Source organism: Epinephelus moara, chromosome 3, assembly GCF_006386435.1.
Source record: "Epinephelus moara isolate mb chromosome 3, YSFRI_EMoa_1.0, whole genome shotgun sequence".
NCBI lineage: Eukaryota > Metazoa > Chordata > Actinopteri > Perciformes > Serranidae > Epinephelus > Epinephelus moara.
The window spans coordinates 18,576,226-18,594,357 of record NC_065508.1 but is presented as its reverse complement, the minus strand read 5'-3'; the positions used below and the strand labels follow the sequence as shown (position 1 = coordinate 18,594,357).

Sequence of the window (18,132 nt, the reverse complement as noted above, 5' to 3'; positions counted from 1 at the left end):
TGTTTGTTTACGAGTTGTTAGAACTCATAAGTCATCTTTTAAAAGGAGTAGATAATTACCGTAAGCTAGCTTGGGTTCTGTTAACATAGCTAACTGCTAACATGTTTGGTTAAAAATGAAAACAACCAATGAAACGTTACATTTAATGTCTCTGAGGGGTGAACAGGGGGAACTTTCCAGACACGTGTTCTGGGCAACAACAATAAACCACCAATTCATCTGGTTTCTTTGAGTGCGGTGACCCATTTATTTTCACATGTGCTCAACTCACACAGGTAAAATATTGTATGTTAATCTCATGTAGGTTTCTGCAGTTTCTGAGTCAACCACAGGTTAGTGTCCATTCAATAGTTCAGTGTCCAAGTTTCCATCCATTAATTCCAGTTTCCACACTACAAACTCTTCATGCTGTCACACTTAACACAGTCAGAAAAATGGTTTGTTTCTCATCATCTGCACCTTACCTATATTACCTGGGTGTTCTAGTGCGCCAAACAATGAAACAACAAACAATGAAACTGTATTTAAATTAAGTCACCATTAGTTAAACATGAATCAAAACAAATACAAAGAATGCTATTGTGACTCTAACACTCCCTGGTTAACCCATCTTCAGCATGTCCAGAAATACCAAAGTAAGGCTTATACGATACAAGATCATCCACAGAGCACACATCACACAGCGCAAGATGCACATAATGGGATTTTCTGCATCAAACGTGCACTCAGTGTACACTCAATACAACTGACAACTACCTCCATGCACTCTAGCACTGTCCACCAACGCAACATCTCTGAGAAGAAGTAACCACCACGTTATCCTTATTCCTTGCTTGTAATATCCCGTTATCCCCCTCTGTTTGCATCCTCAGTGATCTGGATATACTCGACACATGTTCAGTACAAATCATTATACAAAGCCCCCACTGGTGGCCCCAACTATTGCAGAGAAAACAATACTAGTACTGAACTGGAAAAGTAGGAAAAAAATCAACCCCTCACAATATGAGTTAATGCCACAACCCCATATGTAAGCATGCAACTGGGGAAACGTATGTGTGTGTGGGAATGTGTGTAAATAGAAAGAATCTATAATACTAAACTAATCCCATCCTGCAAAACTTGTCTGAAATGTATTCAAACCCAAACAGACCATGCCCTACAGTTATTTACCTCCCCACCTCCCCTCTGTTTCATCTTTCTGTTTTCTTCTTTCTTCTTTTCTTTCCTCATACATTGTCCTCTGTTGCTCATCTAAACCATTTTATATTTGCCAGTCAGTAACATCTGTAAAGTTATTCTGCCTTTCTTTCTTTGCTTTTATATTTATTAGCATGTCCACACTGTCAACATGTGTGTGCACTAATTGATGAATAAAGGGATATTAAAGAAAAAAAAATCTAACTAATAACTATTAGATTTTTTTAAACTTACCATTTGATGTTTGAAAGTTAAAAGTTAAAGAAGAAATCAAAAAAGCCTCAGTTTTGCACTCTTTTCATGCCGGCTAGTCAGTTTGTGCAAAAAGGTTATTTTTAAATGAGACATAGAATAAAGTGATTTTGATAAAATATATCTTTGCTCCTTTTTTGTTTTCTTGACAGAAGTGTTCATCTCACATGATGTGTCCAAGGACCATCAGAAATTTCAAATCCGATTATAATTTCTTTTTTTTTTTGTACTGGCTATAGTAAATAGTGTAATTTCACCATTTTTTATTGTTTTGTAATTTTCAAATTTTTTTTTTTTTTTTTTTTTAAAGAAGCCTTCTGCTGTCAGAGCCATGGTTTGGAAGGCATATTTTTTTTTAAAGAAGCCTTCTGCTGTCAGAGCCATGGTTTGGAAGGCATATTTTCTTTAAAAGTCAGCGCTGAAATAAATATATAATATAGCCATTTAAATTTGTATGCCCCTCCCCTGAGCCAAAATAAGTGCTTGAAAAAATGATTTGACATGCCTTCCCCTTTTTGCACCATTTTTTTTTAGATATATTTTTTGGGGCATTTTGTCTTTAATGGACAGGACAGCCAGGTGTGAGGGGGGGGGGAATGACATGCAGCGAAGGACCACAGGTTGGACTCGAGCCCGGGCCGCTGCAACAACAGCCTTGTACATGGGGCGCCTGATGCCACTAAATCCAACATACTGCACCTTTCAGTTATGGATATGTACTTCTTCCACCACTGATCTGTATTTGGCCATGTTAAATAAAGTCAGGAATACAAGCCTACCTCTTCCCACTGACACTGTCAGGATGGTAGTTTTTAATTGAAGGTTGTTGTGTTTTTTAATTCAGATGCTACATTGCTTTCTAAATATTTCCACAGTCCCCTTTGTTGTTGATGTTTTAGCTTTTAAAATTGTAGGATAAATTATTAAGAAAGAAAGAAAGAAAGAAAGAAAGAAAGAAAATATATGCTCTAAAAATTATTATCACTATTATTTTTATTATTATTATTATTAATATTACCATTATCTATGTAACATTCTTAGTTTAAACAACAGAGTGTAACAGTTGAAGTGTACAAACATAACAACAAAAAAATATTTTTTTGGCAACAGATGGCGGAAGTTCACTGTACTACTGTCATGCATGCTGTCATGTCAACCAAAGAAGAAGATGTCACTTCCGTGTCAACACCGTTTTGACAGGAAGTTGTTAAAGATAAATGCTTCCATGGTTTGTTTACATGAGCAAGATGTAGAGAAACAACTGTCTCAAGAAAAGTACCAAACATAGTAATATTGTGTAAAAAGACAACACATTTTATACATTCATCAAATAATTCATTTAATGCAGCAACTATTTCCACATAAAAATTTCAAGCGTCTCCGATATTTTAAATAAGGTTTTATTTTGAAGTTTAACCGGAAGGGAAACCACCTCCTAACATCCGGGACTTGACGGTTAAACTGATAATCAGACGTGGAGTTTGACAAGCAGGTTGTTAGCAGATATTAGCACCAATAACATGGAATGAAAGGTGGTATGGATTACCGTTGCGACTCACGGACTTATTTTTCTCTGACACCGGAAGCGCGGAGATGTATTTCGCTTTAGAATAACGATATGACATGTTTTTACCTCCGTGAGGACAGCCACAGCTCGTTCATCGACCGCCCGAGGGGGCAACATTAGATTAGCGACAAACCTGGTTTGATCTGTCAGAAACGGAGCCACAGAAATGCCTGACAACATGTCACCTGTACCCGTCCTGCCGTTGGTGATTAACTGCTTCCTGTCTGTGCTCGGCTGTATGGCCACGTTAAAACTCATTCCTGCTTTCAAAGACCATTTCATCTCAGCCAGACTGTACGGAATGGACCTAAACAAGACGTCCAAGAAGGAAGTGTGAGTCTTTGCCCTATCTCTCCTATGATGCGGTATCCTTGATAACATTTTAGGTTAAATACGCCTAGTTTAAAAGTCAATCCTGACCTCATTCTCATCCTGTTTGTCTTTCTGGTCACCCCTCTTTGCAGCCCAGAGTCCCAGGGAGTCATCAGTGGGACGGTCTTCCTCATCATCCTCTTCTGCTTCATCCCAGTGCCTTTCCTTAGCTGCTTTGTAGGAGATCAGTGCATGGGCTTCCCACATGATGAGGTGGGTATGGTGATGCATAGTACTCCTGTGTACTGTAAAGTTTTCAATTAATAGCCCGGGCTATTATTTACGTAGAGCGCTGAAATCGACAGGCCTATATTTGGGACAGGCCTTTAATTTCTTTCACACAAAACTGTCTTTTGAATCTTTTGATCTATGGACCCTTAGGACTGAAGGAATATGAATAACTTACAGGGTAACTGAGGAACGGACACATGCTTTGAGGTGGCCAACAACCTGGTTTTACACATCTGAAGAACTTCTATTAAAACAATGACCTGCTTGGCAACTAGACCAGGCTTCTAATTGACACAGGCCTTTATTTGTCAAAATGTGTAGCCACATCGGGCTGGTAAATGGGACTAGGCCTCTCATTGAAGTTGTATGGTAGTTATCTCGAATCTGTAACTCAACTCTGTTCTTTATTTTTCATCAGTTCGTCCAGCTGATCGGTGCTCTTCTGGCCATCTGCTGCATGATCTTCCTGGGCTTTGCGGATGATGTGCTGAACCTGCGGTGGAGACACAAGCTCCTGCTTCCTACCATGGCTTCCCTGCCGCTGCTCATGGTCTATTTTACCAACTTCGGCAACACGGTCATCGTGGTGCCGAAGCCATTCAGAGCCCTGCTTGGGCTGCACTTGGATTTGGGTAAGTTGTTCAGTTGTTTGCAGCATTGTCCGGATAGAGGGAGGCTAAGCAGTGTAGGCCACACTTCTTCTACTTCAGTCACATCCTCCAGTACCTCCTGGGGGATCCTGAGATATTCCCCAGAGCAGGTGGGATATACACTGAACAAAAATTTGAAAGCAACACTTTTATTTTTGCACCCATTTTGCGCAGGTTTGAGTTAAGGATCTAAGACTTCTTTTATGCATTCAATAGATTTATTTGTCTCAGATTTTGTCACAGATTTGTTAAAATCCTTGTCAGTGAGCACTTCACCTATTCCAAGATAATTCATCCACCTGACAGATGTGGCATGTCAAGATTCGTTCAGTGTCATTCTCGTGAATTTGGCAGTACATCCAACCAGCCTCACACCAGCTCAGGTCTCCACATCCACAGGGTGTTTGCATGTCCTTAAAAAGTCTTAAAATGTCACAAGAATACAGCCATAAAAGTCATTAAATAGTCTTAAATTTGAATTTGTGACATCTTAACTACTATAAAAATCCATTTTTGTAATTTCTTTTTGTGAAAATGAGTGAAGCGTCTCAATGTAAAAGTCCACATTTCTAATGTTACAAATCTTTAAAAGATTATAATACTGTTATATTACTTCATACTTGTACTTACCTGTTGGCAAAATATAGATTGACCTAACTTACTCTAGTAACCATATTCCTACATAACACCTACCTCTGCACAAAACCACATATATACTATTTGCCTTCAATACTGAAATAAGTAAAACATGATTTGTCCAAAAATCTGTCCTAAATGTAGTTAAAGGGTGTCTGAACGGGTCTTAAAAAGCATTAAATTTAACTGTCTGATATCTGTAGACACCCTGCATCCAGCAACTTCACCCATAAGGTCGTCTTAAGCCTAGTTCACATTACACGATTTTCAGCCTGATTTTGCGTTGCGGAGACTATCTTAATCTTTTGAGTGTTCATACCTTGCGACGTGTGTTTCTGTCAGCGGGAGTCTCGCCAACTGCGTTACGACCTGTGTGTTCACACCACAAGTTTTCTCCACTGAGCCCTCGCCAACAGAGCCCCAGATAACTTGGTGACATCACCAAACTTGGAGACGACACATCGTAAAGGCATGGATATTCTTCCCTGTTGAATCAGATCTGCCTCCAGGGCCTGGGTCCAAACACAACGTGCTCCCGCGCGCCCAAAAGAAGTGACTATCATGCGTTTAAATAACTTATTAGACAGATATATATAGAGAAAGGTGATGTTTAGAGAGCAAGCCCAAATAAGCAACTCCACTTTAGAAAAAAGCCCAAAGTCGTGGCTCATAAGCAGACCTGGCAAGTGGCAACCCTGTTGCCAGCTTGTCCTCCTCACATTTCTTCCGTCCTCCTGCGTGCTGACGTGGGACGTATCCCTCCTCTCATTGGCTGATGCTCTTTCTCAGTCATGTCAGACTTCTCCAGTTTTCTAGCATGCCAGATATCCAGTCCCAGACACAGACGAGGGGGTGACCTGCTTGTAGGCTTGTTCACACATGAGGACTCGTTGTGGCAGACTATCTGCCGACTCACCTCCGATCCAAGGTGGCGCTCAAGATCCTCTGCGACGTCAAAATCGCGGTGAAAATCGTGTAATGTGAACTAGGCTTTAGACCAGCCACCTGAACAGCTGAAGCAATAATTGTTTTGCACACCTGAAAAATTTCTGTACAAACCATTAGAAACCGTCTCAGGGAAGCTCATCTGCAGGTTGAGTCATTAAGATGGCAACTGCTCCCCTTTGATGCACTCTTCACTCAAATTTTTCTTCACTGTATAATCCCCAGCATGATCTATGTCTGTGGTACCAATTTTTAACTGTGCGCCACTGAAAATGAGAGTAGCTGAAACATTTGTGTTCAGTGCTGATATGATTTATGATCCTTTGCAGGTATTCTTTACTACGTCTACATGGGAATGCTTGCAGTGTTCTGCACAAATGCCATCAACATCCTAGCGGGCATCAATGGCATTGAGTCGGGTCAAGCCCTGTTTATCTCCGGATCCATCATCATCTTCAACCTGCTGGAGCTCAGCGGTGTGTGGCCGTTTCCTTTGTCATCATCAGCATTACAGATCACTGCCTCCACGCTGCAAGTCATGAATATACTGGATACGGACAAGTTGATGTTAATTGAAAAACAATCATTTAAATGTGAAAATAGATACTGTGATTATAAATGTGGATGTTTACAGTGTACTTCTTTGTGATTCATCTGACATTTGGTTTGTTTTATTATCTAATTTATCAGGAGATTACCGTGACGACCATGTTTTCTCCCTCTACTTCATGATACCATTCTTCTTCACCACATTAGCACTTTTTTACCACAACTGGTAAGTTATAACTATTATGAAAGGTTGTTTTATAAAAAGAAAAAGTTATAAAATGCGAGGGGGGGTATATGATATGTTGGTGAAGCCGTATTCCGTCAACTTGCAACCTCTTTTGTCACAGGTACCCTTCATCTGTGTTCGTTGGAGACACTTTCTGCTACTTTGCCGGGATGACCTTCGCTGTCGTCGGCATCCTGGGACACTTCAGCAAAACAATGCTGCTGTTCTTCATTCCTCAAGTGGTTAACTTTGTCTACTCCTTGCCTCAGCTTTTTCACATCATCCCCTGTCCCCGACACCGCCTCCCCAGGTAACAGGCTTCAGATTTGTTCGTGATATCTTTTCACTCATCATTCATGCTGATTGTGTTCTCTCAATGACGGCCTTTGTCTGCCAATGTTACTGTCAATGAAAGGCTGAATCCAGACACAGGCAAACTGGGGATGAGCTACTCTAAATTCAAAAGAAAGGACCTCTCAAAATTAGGACACCTCATTCTGAAGGTAAAGCTCTTTCTCTTGTGTATTCTCTTTTGAACAGATTGCTGAATGAGCTTGTCTAAAGAGATACAAACAGAATAGTGAAAAATTACACATTTTCCCAGAGCCTAAGGTTATGTCCTCAAATTGCTTGTTATGTCCAACCTAACAGTCGAAATCTCAAAGATATTAAAGGGACAGTGTGTAAGATTTAGGGGGATTTAGTGGCGTCTAGCAGTGAGGATTGCAGATTGCAAGTGTTCATCGTTCAGGAGGTTTTTATCAGGAGCCAAATAATCTGCAGACGGCTCTTCCTTTTCAAAACAAACAGATCCCGTTGATTTAAACCGGTAAAAACACTGAATAAAGCGGTTTCACGTTCTCATATGCTGTGCAGCACCTGCTAATGTGTGCACACCTTTTTTCTCTGATAACATGTGCGTGCTCACCTTACTTCTGATCCAAATGAACAGGAGGTTTTTACTGGGAGACGATTTATCTGCAGAGGTCTCCTCCTCTCCAAAACAAACAGACCGGGTGATTTAAACCAGTAAAACAATGAATAAAGCAGTTTTTTGGTTCAACAACAATCAGCATTTTTCTAATGCTCGTGCTAACTGCGGTGGTCATGAAAACACAGATGACCCTATCTAGAGCCAGGGTTTGGTCTGTCCATTCTGAGCTACTGTAGGAACATGATGGTTCAGCATGGCAGGCCTTCATTGTATTTTATTTTATTATTTTATTTTATTTATTTTGTTTTGTTTTATTTTTTTTATTATTATATTTTATTTTATTTTATTTTATTTTAATTTATTTGTCTTATTTTATTTTATTTTACTTTATAGAAAGGCAGAACATCCTAGAACTACAAAACGTTCGTCAGTTTTACTTGCAACTTTACTTAAACAAATAATGTTTAGCAAAATAAAAATAAACCAGAATACCAATTAAATTTCCTTATTTTTTAATCAACTAATTGCTTCTGCTCTGTTCGTCTCAGTACAGTATTAGCATACAGCGGCATTATTTGGTTGATATAAAACATGTTTGCTTGTGTACTGTACATCACACCTACAGCCCAGTAGCATGTGCACTCAATGCATGAAAGCATGTGGGTAGCAGCGTTCCTAACGGTGCAGATGCAGTAAAACCTTAAACTACAATGCTTGCAGACTAGTTAGTATCACAGCCCGGTCTCTGATCTTGTTAAACTTTAATTAAATGCGTCAGATAATCAAACAGATTCGCCTTTTATATTGATTTCATTATATTACTACCTTCAAAAGGGAGATGTGTGCAGTGATTCAGTGCCCTTGTAGCAGCTTACCTATAAAAAAAAGTGCATGTAGTGAGTGTTGGTCCAGGTGGGTAAACACATGTGAGGCAGTGGCCAGCTTCATGCTGTGTTTATTGGTTGATAACAATATGTCTCAATGATCCTCAACAGGTGGCAGAGTTATTAAAGCTACTAGAAGTGCGAAGAGGCCAGGAGGGAGATGATGATTTTATTGAGTGCAACAACATGACCTTAATAAATCTGGCACTGAAATTACTCGGTCCCACCCATGAGAGAAACCTCACAGTCATCATGCTCATCATACAGGTAAAACAAAGTACCCCAGAATAAACATTTTGAGGAGGATTTTGAGTGTTTCACTGGATGCTCATTTCCATGTCTTCCTCAGGTGATGGGCAGCGCAGTGGCTTTTGGGATACGTTATCATCTGGTGCGTCTCTTTTACGACGTCTAGACAGCTCTGCCAGAAAGAGGAGGGAATGCCGATGGAGAAAATATGATGTTGTTGTGGAACTATTTTACAGGCTCAATGGTTTGTCTGCCTTTTTAATAGATTCCATTACCTCACTGTTACTTTTCTGCCTCAGACTGTACCTGCAGTGCTGACCCGGTGCAACGTTCAAAGCCACATTTCATTTCTTAAAACATGTTCACATACAGTGTACAAGCATAAACTGCTCGGGGTCTGACATCAAGAGCAGTTCTGTATGTTATTCCCACAAAGTTTCAGTAATTACAAGCAGGAGGAAGTAACTGGGTTTTGATGATCTTGTGTGTCCACCCTGAAAGTATATTTTTGTACTTGGTTTTTTAAAGGAAAGTACAGTAAGTGGGGATGACCGAAAGTCACCCATGGCTGCCTGCTACAAAATTACTACCATTTGATAACAGATTTATGGATGCAGAAGTTCTCTAAAAATGATAAAAATATTCAAACAGCAGTTCATTGCTCGAATCTGCAGTTGGAAAATGTTTCCATTCACACTTCATTTTCCACGACTTATCAATCCATGCAACATTAATATATGAATTTATAAGTTAATGTAATTTTTGTTTGGTTTTTTTTACCTCTGAACAAATGCACATAGAAGGTCATTGTGAAGAAAAGCGGTGAAGACATAAGGAAGCTATAATTGATGACAGGGTATTAGGTGGAGACAGGTAAATAGACGGGATATTAGAAGAGATAAAGTGAGATTATAGTGTATGGATTGTTGTAAAAGTTACTTAAGTGCTTTGGAAGGTAAAAGGTCGCCTGATGAGGATAATGAGAATTGATTGTTTATACCTTTCTTGGTATTATTGGATACAAAGCTGTATTTTTATGACTGATACGCATTTTTCCGCCGTGGGTTCAGCAGACATCAATGTGAAGTAAACTGGCACTGGACTATTTTGTTAAGGAATGTAACTACAAGTGAGAAACTGTTTACTGTTGAGCAGGAAGCCTCAAATTGAGAAAATAAAATCTGCGAAAATTCAAATGTAGCAGTTTGTTATTTGCAGAACGTGGTTTAAGAAGTATTCAGGTTCTTAATCTGGTGTAGAAATACAAGTTTAAATACGTGACTACAGGTATAAAACAAAATCCTACATTTGCAATGGTGTTATCAGCAAAATGCAGTAGTAGTACCAGAAAATAAAAGTTTTTATAATCACCTGATTTTAGGTTATGACAGAGATATTGATATTGGTGTATAGAAAGTCAAAAAAATTGCACCACAAAATGCCAAAAATAGTGGTAAACATCTTGGTCAGAATTCTTTAATACTAAATTTAAAGGTGATCTTTATATAAAAAATGCTTGATCATATTATGCTCTCTCTTTTTTTTTCCTTTTTTTTTTTTTTTAACTATTTTTTAAAGAATTTTATCGCCTTTTCAAATGCTCATATACAACTGCTTTATAAAGTGTGTTGGGTGTTTTCACCAGTAACACTGCATAAACTGTTGTGTATGGAAAATGGTTAAGGCAGTAATTTTAATATATATTTTGGAGGTGTTTTTTTTTTTTTTAGAAAAACATTAGAATAAAGCTCATCTGTGTATGAATAAAGAAAAACATTAGGTGGGTCGACAAACTCAGTCTCCCATTAATTGTCTATGGAGCAGCTCCAGACTTAATACCCTATGACACCACAAGTTTGAGGCTCATTTATATTCCCTTTATGACAAAAATACATACATCTGTTTCAAATGTTACTGCTCTCATACTTCTTTGTGTCCTTTATGATGGCATAGATATAGCCAGTACATGACACTAGAGGGCAGAGTCAAAAGTTTCACACAACAACAAACAAGGCGACATAGATTTTATTTATTACTAGATACCACATGCCAAGATGCGCCTGTTCATTCCAATGGAGTTGCTCACCTGGTGCATACACCAAAACAGTTTTCTAGCTTCTTGGTTAACTTCCACGGCATGCGGCCTACTGAATATGCACAGCAGTGTTTCTCCCACTGGCTCTGCCCTTGAGGTCCTCTTCGCCTCATAGACTTTACATTGTGATGATGTCCCGGATTTTTAAATCGTCTTTCTCGGCTTGAGGAAAGTTTTACAAATATAAGACCACCATGGCTCAAAAATACAGAATAGAAAGATTCATAATTGACTTTGTTCGCAGTTCAAGGTGTCCTGTCACCAGTTATACAGACGTGCTTTTTACAATGGTGGTTTATGCAGAAAATACTTTCTGGGCCACAGGAGAATTTTTTACTGTACTACTACTCCCACTAGTATTGAGTGAGCGGCCACTGGGAAACATTTGCTGTAAGGCTTAGTTGTTTTCCTGGGGGCCTAAGAAGTGGTCGTAATATTGTACCTTTAAACCAGAACAGCATTGTAAACAGCGGTGGCCTGTGCAGCCAATTAATACGTGAGCCCTTACTTCTCTGGTTGGCCATGGAAATAACATGTTGCAATTCCTAAATTCGGCAGCGCTCCCCTTTAATGTCTTTATGACATTACATTTGATAGGTATTTCACATGAATTTTGAGTTAGGCCACTTCCTCACCCAGTGTAAACTCTATGGCTATGGCCTTGAAAGTCATAATCTTTAAGTTAAACTACAAATGACAAAGACATGTAGAGGTTAAAATATAACATTTTCTAAATGTAGTGGGGTGAAAATATAAAGTAGCGTGAAATAAACGACAAGTACAAGTACTTTAAATTGCACCTAAGTAAAGTTTGTAGGTAAAGTTTTGGAATGGGGTTGACAGATAATCGCTTTTTCCATTTATTGTGTAGTGCTTTGTCAGTGTGAATTTTTTTAATTCTGTGTCAACTATGATTTTTACAGCAGGCATATATCGGTTGTAAATATCGGCTATCGGTATCTCTATCTGTTTCATAATAATCGGTATCGGCATCGGCTCTGAAAAAAAAACATATCGGTCGATCCCTATTTTGGAGGCGGAGCACATTACACCCGGAACCATTAAAGTACACTTGTGTGACCAGGGAGACATTTGCGCGGTACACAGCTCACGGCCAGTGCAATTCTTTTGTTGACATTACGCCCGCGCTTTTAAGCTGCAATTTACTGTGTTGACGATCCTATATAAGTAAGAATTTGATGCTCTTTAATGCTGTGTCGTTTGTCAAAGTGTTCCGGGATGATGTTTGTAGAAGTGTAACGTCAGCAGAGCCGGTAAATGTCAGACACTCACAGTTAGCCGGTGTTAGCTTGTAGCCGGTGGATGCCGGGTGATGCTCCAGCCTGGCTAACGGTTACAGCCTCAGTCTGTGGGTAAAACACACTACATTTAACCTTTCTTGGCTCAGAGAGATGCCGCCTAACAAACGGATTCACAAGAAGACACTAAAATTGGACTGTGAATGGAGCTCGTGCCCGGAGTCGTTCAGTCGGATGGATAACTTCTGTAAGCATGCAGAGGGTCATCTCAGTGCTCTGAACATGGCGGAGGAGGACGAAGAGGAAACAGAAGGTGAGGAGTTTTCATTACCATAGTTCAATGTATCTGCCTGTGACACTTTACTGCCACTCCAATAGTTATTGCTTCGTTTTCCATGCAATATTCTGCAGTGCTACCAAAAAGTAGATAATAAACCAGCCCCCGTTAAGGTGATGCCTTCTAATGCAAACTGTTTCCCTCTTGTGCAAAGGGGAGAGAAACTGTCTCTGGAAAGACTGTGGTTTCTGCTCTGTGGAGGGTGCTGAGGAGCTGCGAAGACATCTCTTCTTTCATTGTTACCATACTAAGCTGAAGCAGCTGGGTCAGCAGGTGCTTAATGCCCAGCCAGAAATTGGCACATGCTCCATCGGGTACCAGAACCGAAACATCATCCCTGAAATCCCAGACAATTTCATCTGTCTTTGGGAGGAGTGTGAGGTAAGTTTGGCAGAGACAGCTGCTGCTGCTGCTGCAGTAAAGCAAGAATACTTAGATGAGTGGAGAGTGTTTAACCCCCTTACTTACATGCAGGTGTCAGCTGAATATGCAAGGTGTGGTAGTCAGTATGAAAAGCATTAATAAATAGGCTTAAAGGTCCATTGTGTAGGATTTAGGGGGATATATTGGCAGAAAGAATACAATATAAGTACCAATATAATACGTTTTCTGAAGTGTGTAATCACCTAAAAAAATGAGCATGGTAAATGGACCTGCACTTGTATGGGGCCTTTCTAGTCTTCCAATCACTTAAAGAGCTTTTTACGCTATGAGTCACATTCACCCATTCACACACACATTCACACACTGGTGGCTGAGGCTACCATACAAGGTGCCACCTAACACACACACACATTCATTGGGAGCAAATTGGGGCCCAGTATCTTGCTCAAGGATACTTTGACATGTGGACTAGAGCAGCTGGAGATTGAGTCTGATAAGTGGATGACCCGCTCTACCTTCTTGTGTTCTGCTTGTGTTGTGTTTCCATTACTTTAGAATAAGTCCTGTCCTGTCCTGTCCTGCCTAGGGAGCAGGTCCTCGTTTATGGAGATTGCCATGCTGGACTGCCATGTAGCCCTGAACAGACAAACCAAACACTGGCTCTTGATAGGGTCTTTCACATTTTCACTTCAGCCACCATAGTTAGCAGCCCCACCATGATGAGCAGCATTGAAAAAACACTGTTTTTTGTTTGTTTGTTTGTTTTTTGGTTTAAATCACTGGACCCCTTTGTTTTGGAGAGGAAGAGACATCTATGGATAATTAGGCTCCTAGTAAAAAAAAGTCCTGAATGTCTGGATCTTAAGTTATCAGAGAAAAAAGGTGAGCACTCATTAGCAGATGCTGGGCTAGCGGCCTGTCTACAAGGGTCAATCTGCATCAGAGAAAAACTGATTTGTAACATAAAAATGTTTTACCCACCTGGGTTTTAACACCTTGGGTTGGTGAGGAGGAGACCTCTGCGGAGAATTTCAAGTCAGGAGAAGTTTCAGGTGGTTGCAATCTGCAATCCTTAACACTAGATGGCACTAAATCCCCCAAGTATTGTACACTGCTCCTTTCATACAACAGTTTGTGAGATTTTGTGCAAGTCATATAAGAAGCTAACCCTCGTAAGGTACACACAGTTGACATAATGGGAGGATTTCTGTCTTTCATTTTTTCTTTTCTGTCTTTGAAATAAGAATTTAAACACTGAATTTAAAACAATCTTTAACTCTAAATATTTCTGACTGTGTGTTTCTTCTTTCTAAAGCAACCACCCTATGAAAACCCAGAGTGGTTCTATCGCCATGTGGAGATGCATAGCCAGTGCATAGATATACCAGCAGGAGACTGTGAATTCCCGATACGCTGTGGATGGAAAGGTGTGTAATTTAACACACCTTGAGCAACTTGAGCACACTTTCTGCCTTGTATTCAAAATGTAGGGTTGTTGAGTCCAAGCTCTGAGCCTGTCTTTCACAGATTGCGAAGCCACTGCTAAAGGGCGTCCTAAGCTTCGGGAGCATCTGCGCAGCCACACCCAGGAGAAGGTTGTGGCATGTCCAGGCTGTGGGGGGATGTACGCTAACAACACCAAGCTGTTTGACCACATCATAAGACAGAGCGCCATGGAAGGTAAAAACTTGTCAGAATTATGATAGGGAGCTTAGTAACAGTGTTTGCAACAGGTTCAGGTTTGACCATCTTGTAATTCTTGCTTTGTGTGCTTATGTGCGCTGTAGGTCAGAGATTCCAGTGTTCTCACTGCTCCAAACGTTTTGCAACGGAAAGACTACTGAGAGACCACATGAGAACCCACGGTCAGTCATCCTGCTGTCAGTGTTACCAGTTGTTATTCCCATGTACTGGGAAGAAGGAGTTCAAAGATCATAGTGCTCTTTTTGCATGTGTGAAGCAAAGAATTTGAAATGGCACACAGTAACAACCATTTTCCAAATCCTGCCTTACATTTTCAGATTGATTCCTACTTGCATGAACTGGTTTCAATTCCTGTACAAAATGAAACTTGAAAATAGATAGAAACATATGATATAGTACTTATTCCACACAACATAGTCCTTATTTGTTTGTTTTTGGTTTTTCTTTTCTATTTGTGTCCATCTACGGTCCAACCCTCACCTTAAAAACCTCCCTGAATGTGACTGAATGGAAGTGACAACAGCTAAAAAGTGTGTCTTGCTGACAGACACACTTTCTCTGACTTAAATTCTTTCCGTAATAAAAGGGGAAATTGGGGAAATAATAATTTGTTTTTCAGATTTTTAACTAGATGGTGAATCAGGCAACAATGAATGTCTAAAACTTGGGAGTAATACACTTGAGAATAATCTCATATCTGTCTCAACTCCAGCGTTAAAGTCCACTGATGTTGTGATGTATCAGATCAGTCCGATTAGCTGCTGGGTTTCGCATGTCCAAATAATAACTGACATCCTACTGTGGGCACGTCGGCCGATACAAAAACTTCTAAGAAGGCTGCTCTTGTGTATCCTTGCTCATTGCTCCTCAGAGATCCTTCCTTATTCCCAGATCCTCGCTCCCTACAGAAGAAATAAGACCTTTGTAATGGCCTTCAAGATGCCGCACTGTAATGTGCGAGGATCAGTGAGCGAGAAAATGTCAAATAAGAGACGTGGGATGCAGCCACAAACTCCATCTAAAGTCTCTACAGCTGTAAAAGCTGACCGCCAGCTGATCCAGCTGTGATCAGCTGCCGGCATCATCACAAACGGACGTGCTTCAGACTAAACGTCTCATTTCTCAGAAAACATATTCCCTCGTTTCCTCTCTTTGCATGCTTTCCGTACGTCTTTCAATGCACCCCCAGTGGGAGGGATGAAGATGTAAGTCAGGGAAACATGGTGGGAGGGTGGATTGATGGTTACCCACCCATAAACATTAGTAAGCCTCTGCTCTGTGGACCCCTCTATTCTATAAGCACATTGCTAAGAACTCCCTGTGATAGATGTCGGTGTTGCTATAGCAACAGTGTCAAATTTTAGAATAAATTATTTCACCAGGATTTCTTGGCCTGACACAAGCATAAGTAAAAATAGGCCTGTACCATGTCTATTTCTGACCACACTGACCATGTGATACACTTTGGTGCCCAAACGAATGAGGGAATCCTTTTGACAACAAACAGCTCTGCAGTATTATTAGATGATTTAATCTTATCGCTGGTTTGTCTTTCTTTTGTTGGTACAGTGAGCCACTACAAATGCCCGCTGTGTGACATGACTTGTCCGTCACCCTCTTCGCTGCGCAACCATGTGAAGTTCCGCCACAGTAACGAGAAGCCGTACAGCTGTGAATACTGCGAGTACAGGTTTCTATCCTCTGACCCTGCAGCAGTGCAAAACAAGATTAAGCTGTTATAAACACACTTGAATTATTTGTAACACTCCTTCACATGATTTTGTATTTGCAGCTGTAAGAATCTGGTAGATTTGCGCAAACACCTGGATACACACAGCAGCGAGCCGGCGTTTCACTGCGACGTTCCTGGCTGTGGCTTCACCGCTCGAACTCTCATCACCATGAAGATTCACCACAAAAGAGAGCATGAGGTGAAGGGGTGAATCTTTCAAATGATTGTTTTTACGCTCATGTAGGGAGTTGTAATGTTACTAACAGTTCTCTAATGTTTCCTCTCCATCATCAGGGGAAGTTTGTAGCTCGCTACAAGTGCCACGTGTGTGATCAGTGCTTCACCCGTGGCAACAACCTAACTGTTCATCTGCACAAGAAGCATCAATTCAAATGGCCCTCTGGACACCCCAGGTTCAGGTAAGCCTTCCACTGACAAATCAATCAACCCAGTAATGTTGAATTTGAGATGTGCGGGGTGTTGCAGCACTGATGGCCTCATCATCACTCTGTCAGGTACAAGGAGCATGAGGACGGCTTCTTGCGGCTGCAGCTGATTCGCTACGAGAGTGTGGAACTGACAGAGCAGCTAATGAGGGAAAGACAAAGCAGGCAAGCGGATGAGGACGAGGACAGTGGCCAGACTGAGGAAGAATCCCTGGGGGCAGCTCCCTCAGAGCTGCAGGTAGAACTAAGAGGGGTGCTGCTGGAGGAGCAGAGGACTGAGGGGCCAACAGCCAGCGCCGAGGAGGGCGGTCAGGAAGAGGGCATGCTGTATGTTCTCGCTGGAGGTTTGTCACAAGCAGGGCAGGACCAGGTCATGCAGCAACTCTAGGATACTCATCAGCAGCAAGGAATGTAGGTAGTTTGACTGCCATGTATACATCATATACATATCAGGACATAATGTAGTCAGCTGTGTTGTTTCACAGATACATGACATATGACTGAAAACGCAAAACTTCTGAGCCTTTAATCTGGAGGCACTGAATAATGATAAATCAAAACATCTAAATGAAGGGATGTGTAACTCATCTTGATCACAAGCTTATGTTAGGTAATGCTAATAACTGTTTGCTAATGTTGAGCACGTGGACAAACTGTTTCCCAGTATTTAATTATTTACATTTCACTCGTTATACCTCGTACTGTAACGCCTTCAGACAGATGGATACTAATGCTACACTGCCTAGTGGGTTGTCATCCTCTTTTTAATGTGAAGGCTGTGTCAAATTCAGAGGCACATCAGCCACATATTTTTGAAGGTTAAGGGATTGAGTCACAAGAATGGTGTGTTTTTTATTTATTTGGATAAATAAACTTTAAAAATCACGTTTAAAATAACTTGTTTTGTCTTATTTGGGTGTAACGGTCAGGGTTCTCACTCTTCTTCATGAACACAATTTTACAAGGACCCCTAGTAAACTTCCACAGACACAAACAGAACTGTAGGAAAATGTAGTTTAAATGTTTATTATTATCCAAAAAAACAACAACTGTACAACCACAAATATCAGTCAGACGCTGGCTTTCAAGCACAAGGGGCCTGAGGGGGATTCTACTATGAGTCTGCTCTTAATGCGTTTGATTCTAAACTTAATTTTGGATGCAAGTCTGAAAAACAGTGCGGCAACTGAAGTATGTAGATATATTCTTTTTACGCCTTTCAGCACCACCCATTAATATAGCCTACTTTAATACAAGTCTTTCAATTCAATCTATCAATAGCCTTCTTAGCACAATAGCCTCCAACACAATGCTGACTACTGCTGAAGTTGAGCAATTAGCTGATACTGTTGAAATTTGTTTTTGTGAAATGTCTCTGTGCAAATTAACATATAGTACTCCCTTAAAATGTGGGTGACAGTTGTTGAAGAAGGACTCTATGACTCGGGGTTGATCTGCAGCCTTGCGGGATATTTATTGA

At 40.5% G+C, this 18,132-nt stretch overlaps 2 protein-coding genes across 2 annotated transcripts; both read left to right on the top strand.

Annotated features, from left to right (window-relative positions):
* The first annotated feature begins 2,879 nt into the window (after positions 1–2,879).
* Positions 2,880–9,891, top strand: dpagt1 (dolichyl-phosphate (UDP-N-acetylglucosamine) N-acetylglucosaminephosphotransferase 1 (GlcNAc-1-P transferase)). Its single transcript, XM_050040952.1, has 9 exons — positions 2,880–3,352; positions 3,484–3,604; positions 4,041–4,254; positions 6,183–6,329; positions 6,544–6,628; positions 6,750–6,938; positions 7,044–7,131; positions 8,558–8,713; positions 8,796–9,891. The coding sequence occupies exons 1-9, from the start codon at positions 3,186–3,188 to the stop codon at positions 8,859–8,861; spliced, it is 1,233 nt and encodes a 410-aa protein (XP_049896909.1). The 5' UTR covers positions 2,880–3,185; the 3' UTR covers positions 8,862–9,891.
* A 1,967-nt stretch (positions 9,892–11,858) lies between these two features.
* Positions 11,859–17,549, top strand: hinfp (histone H4 transcription factor). The gene is made up of 9 exons (XM_050041302.1): positions 11,859–12,362; positions 12,541–12,767; positions 14,086–14,197; positions 14,298–14,450; positions 14,558–14,635; positions 16,044–16,164; positions 16,267–16,405; positions 16,501–16,625; positions 16,722–17,549. Exons 1-9 carry the CDS (start codon positions 12,203–12,205, stop codon positions 17,038–17,040), a joined length of 1,434 nt encoding a protein of 477 aa, XP_049897259.1. The 5' UTR covers positions 11,859–12,202; the 3' UTR covers positions 17,041–17,549.
* Positions 17,550–18,132: the final 583 nt, after the last annotated feature.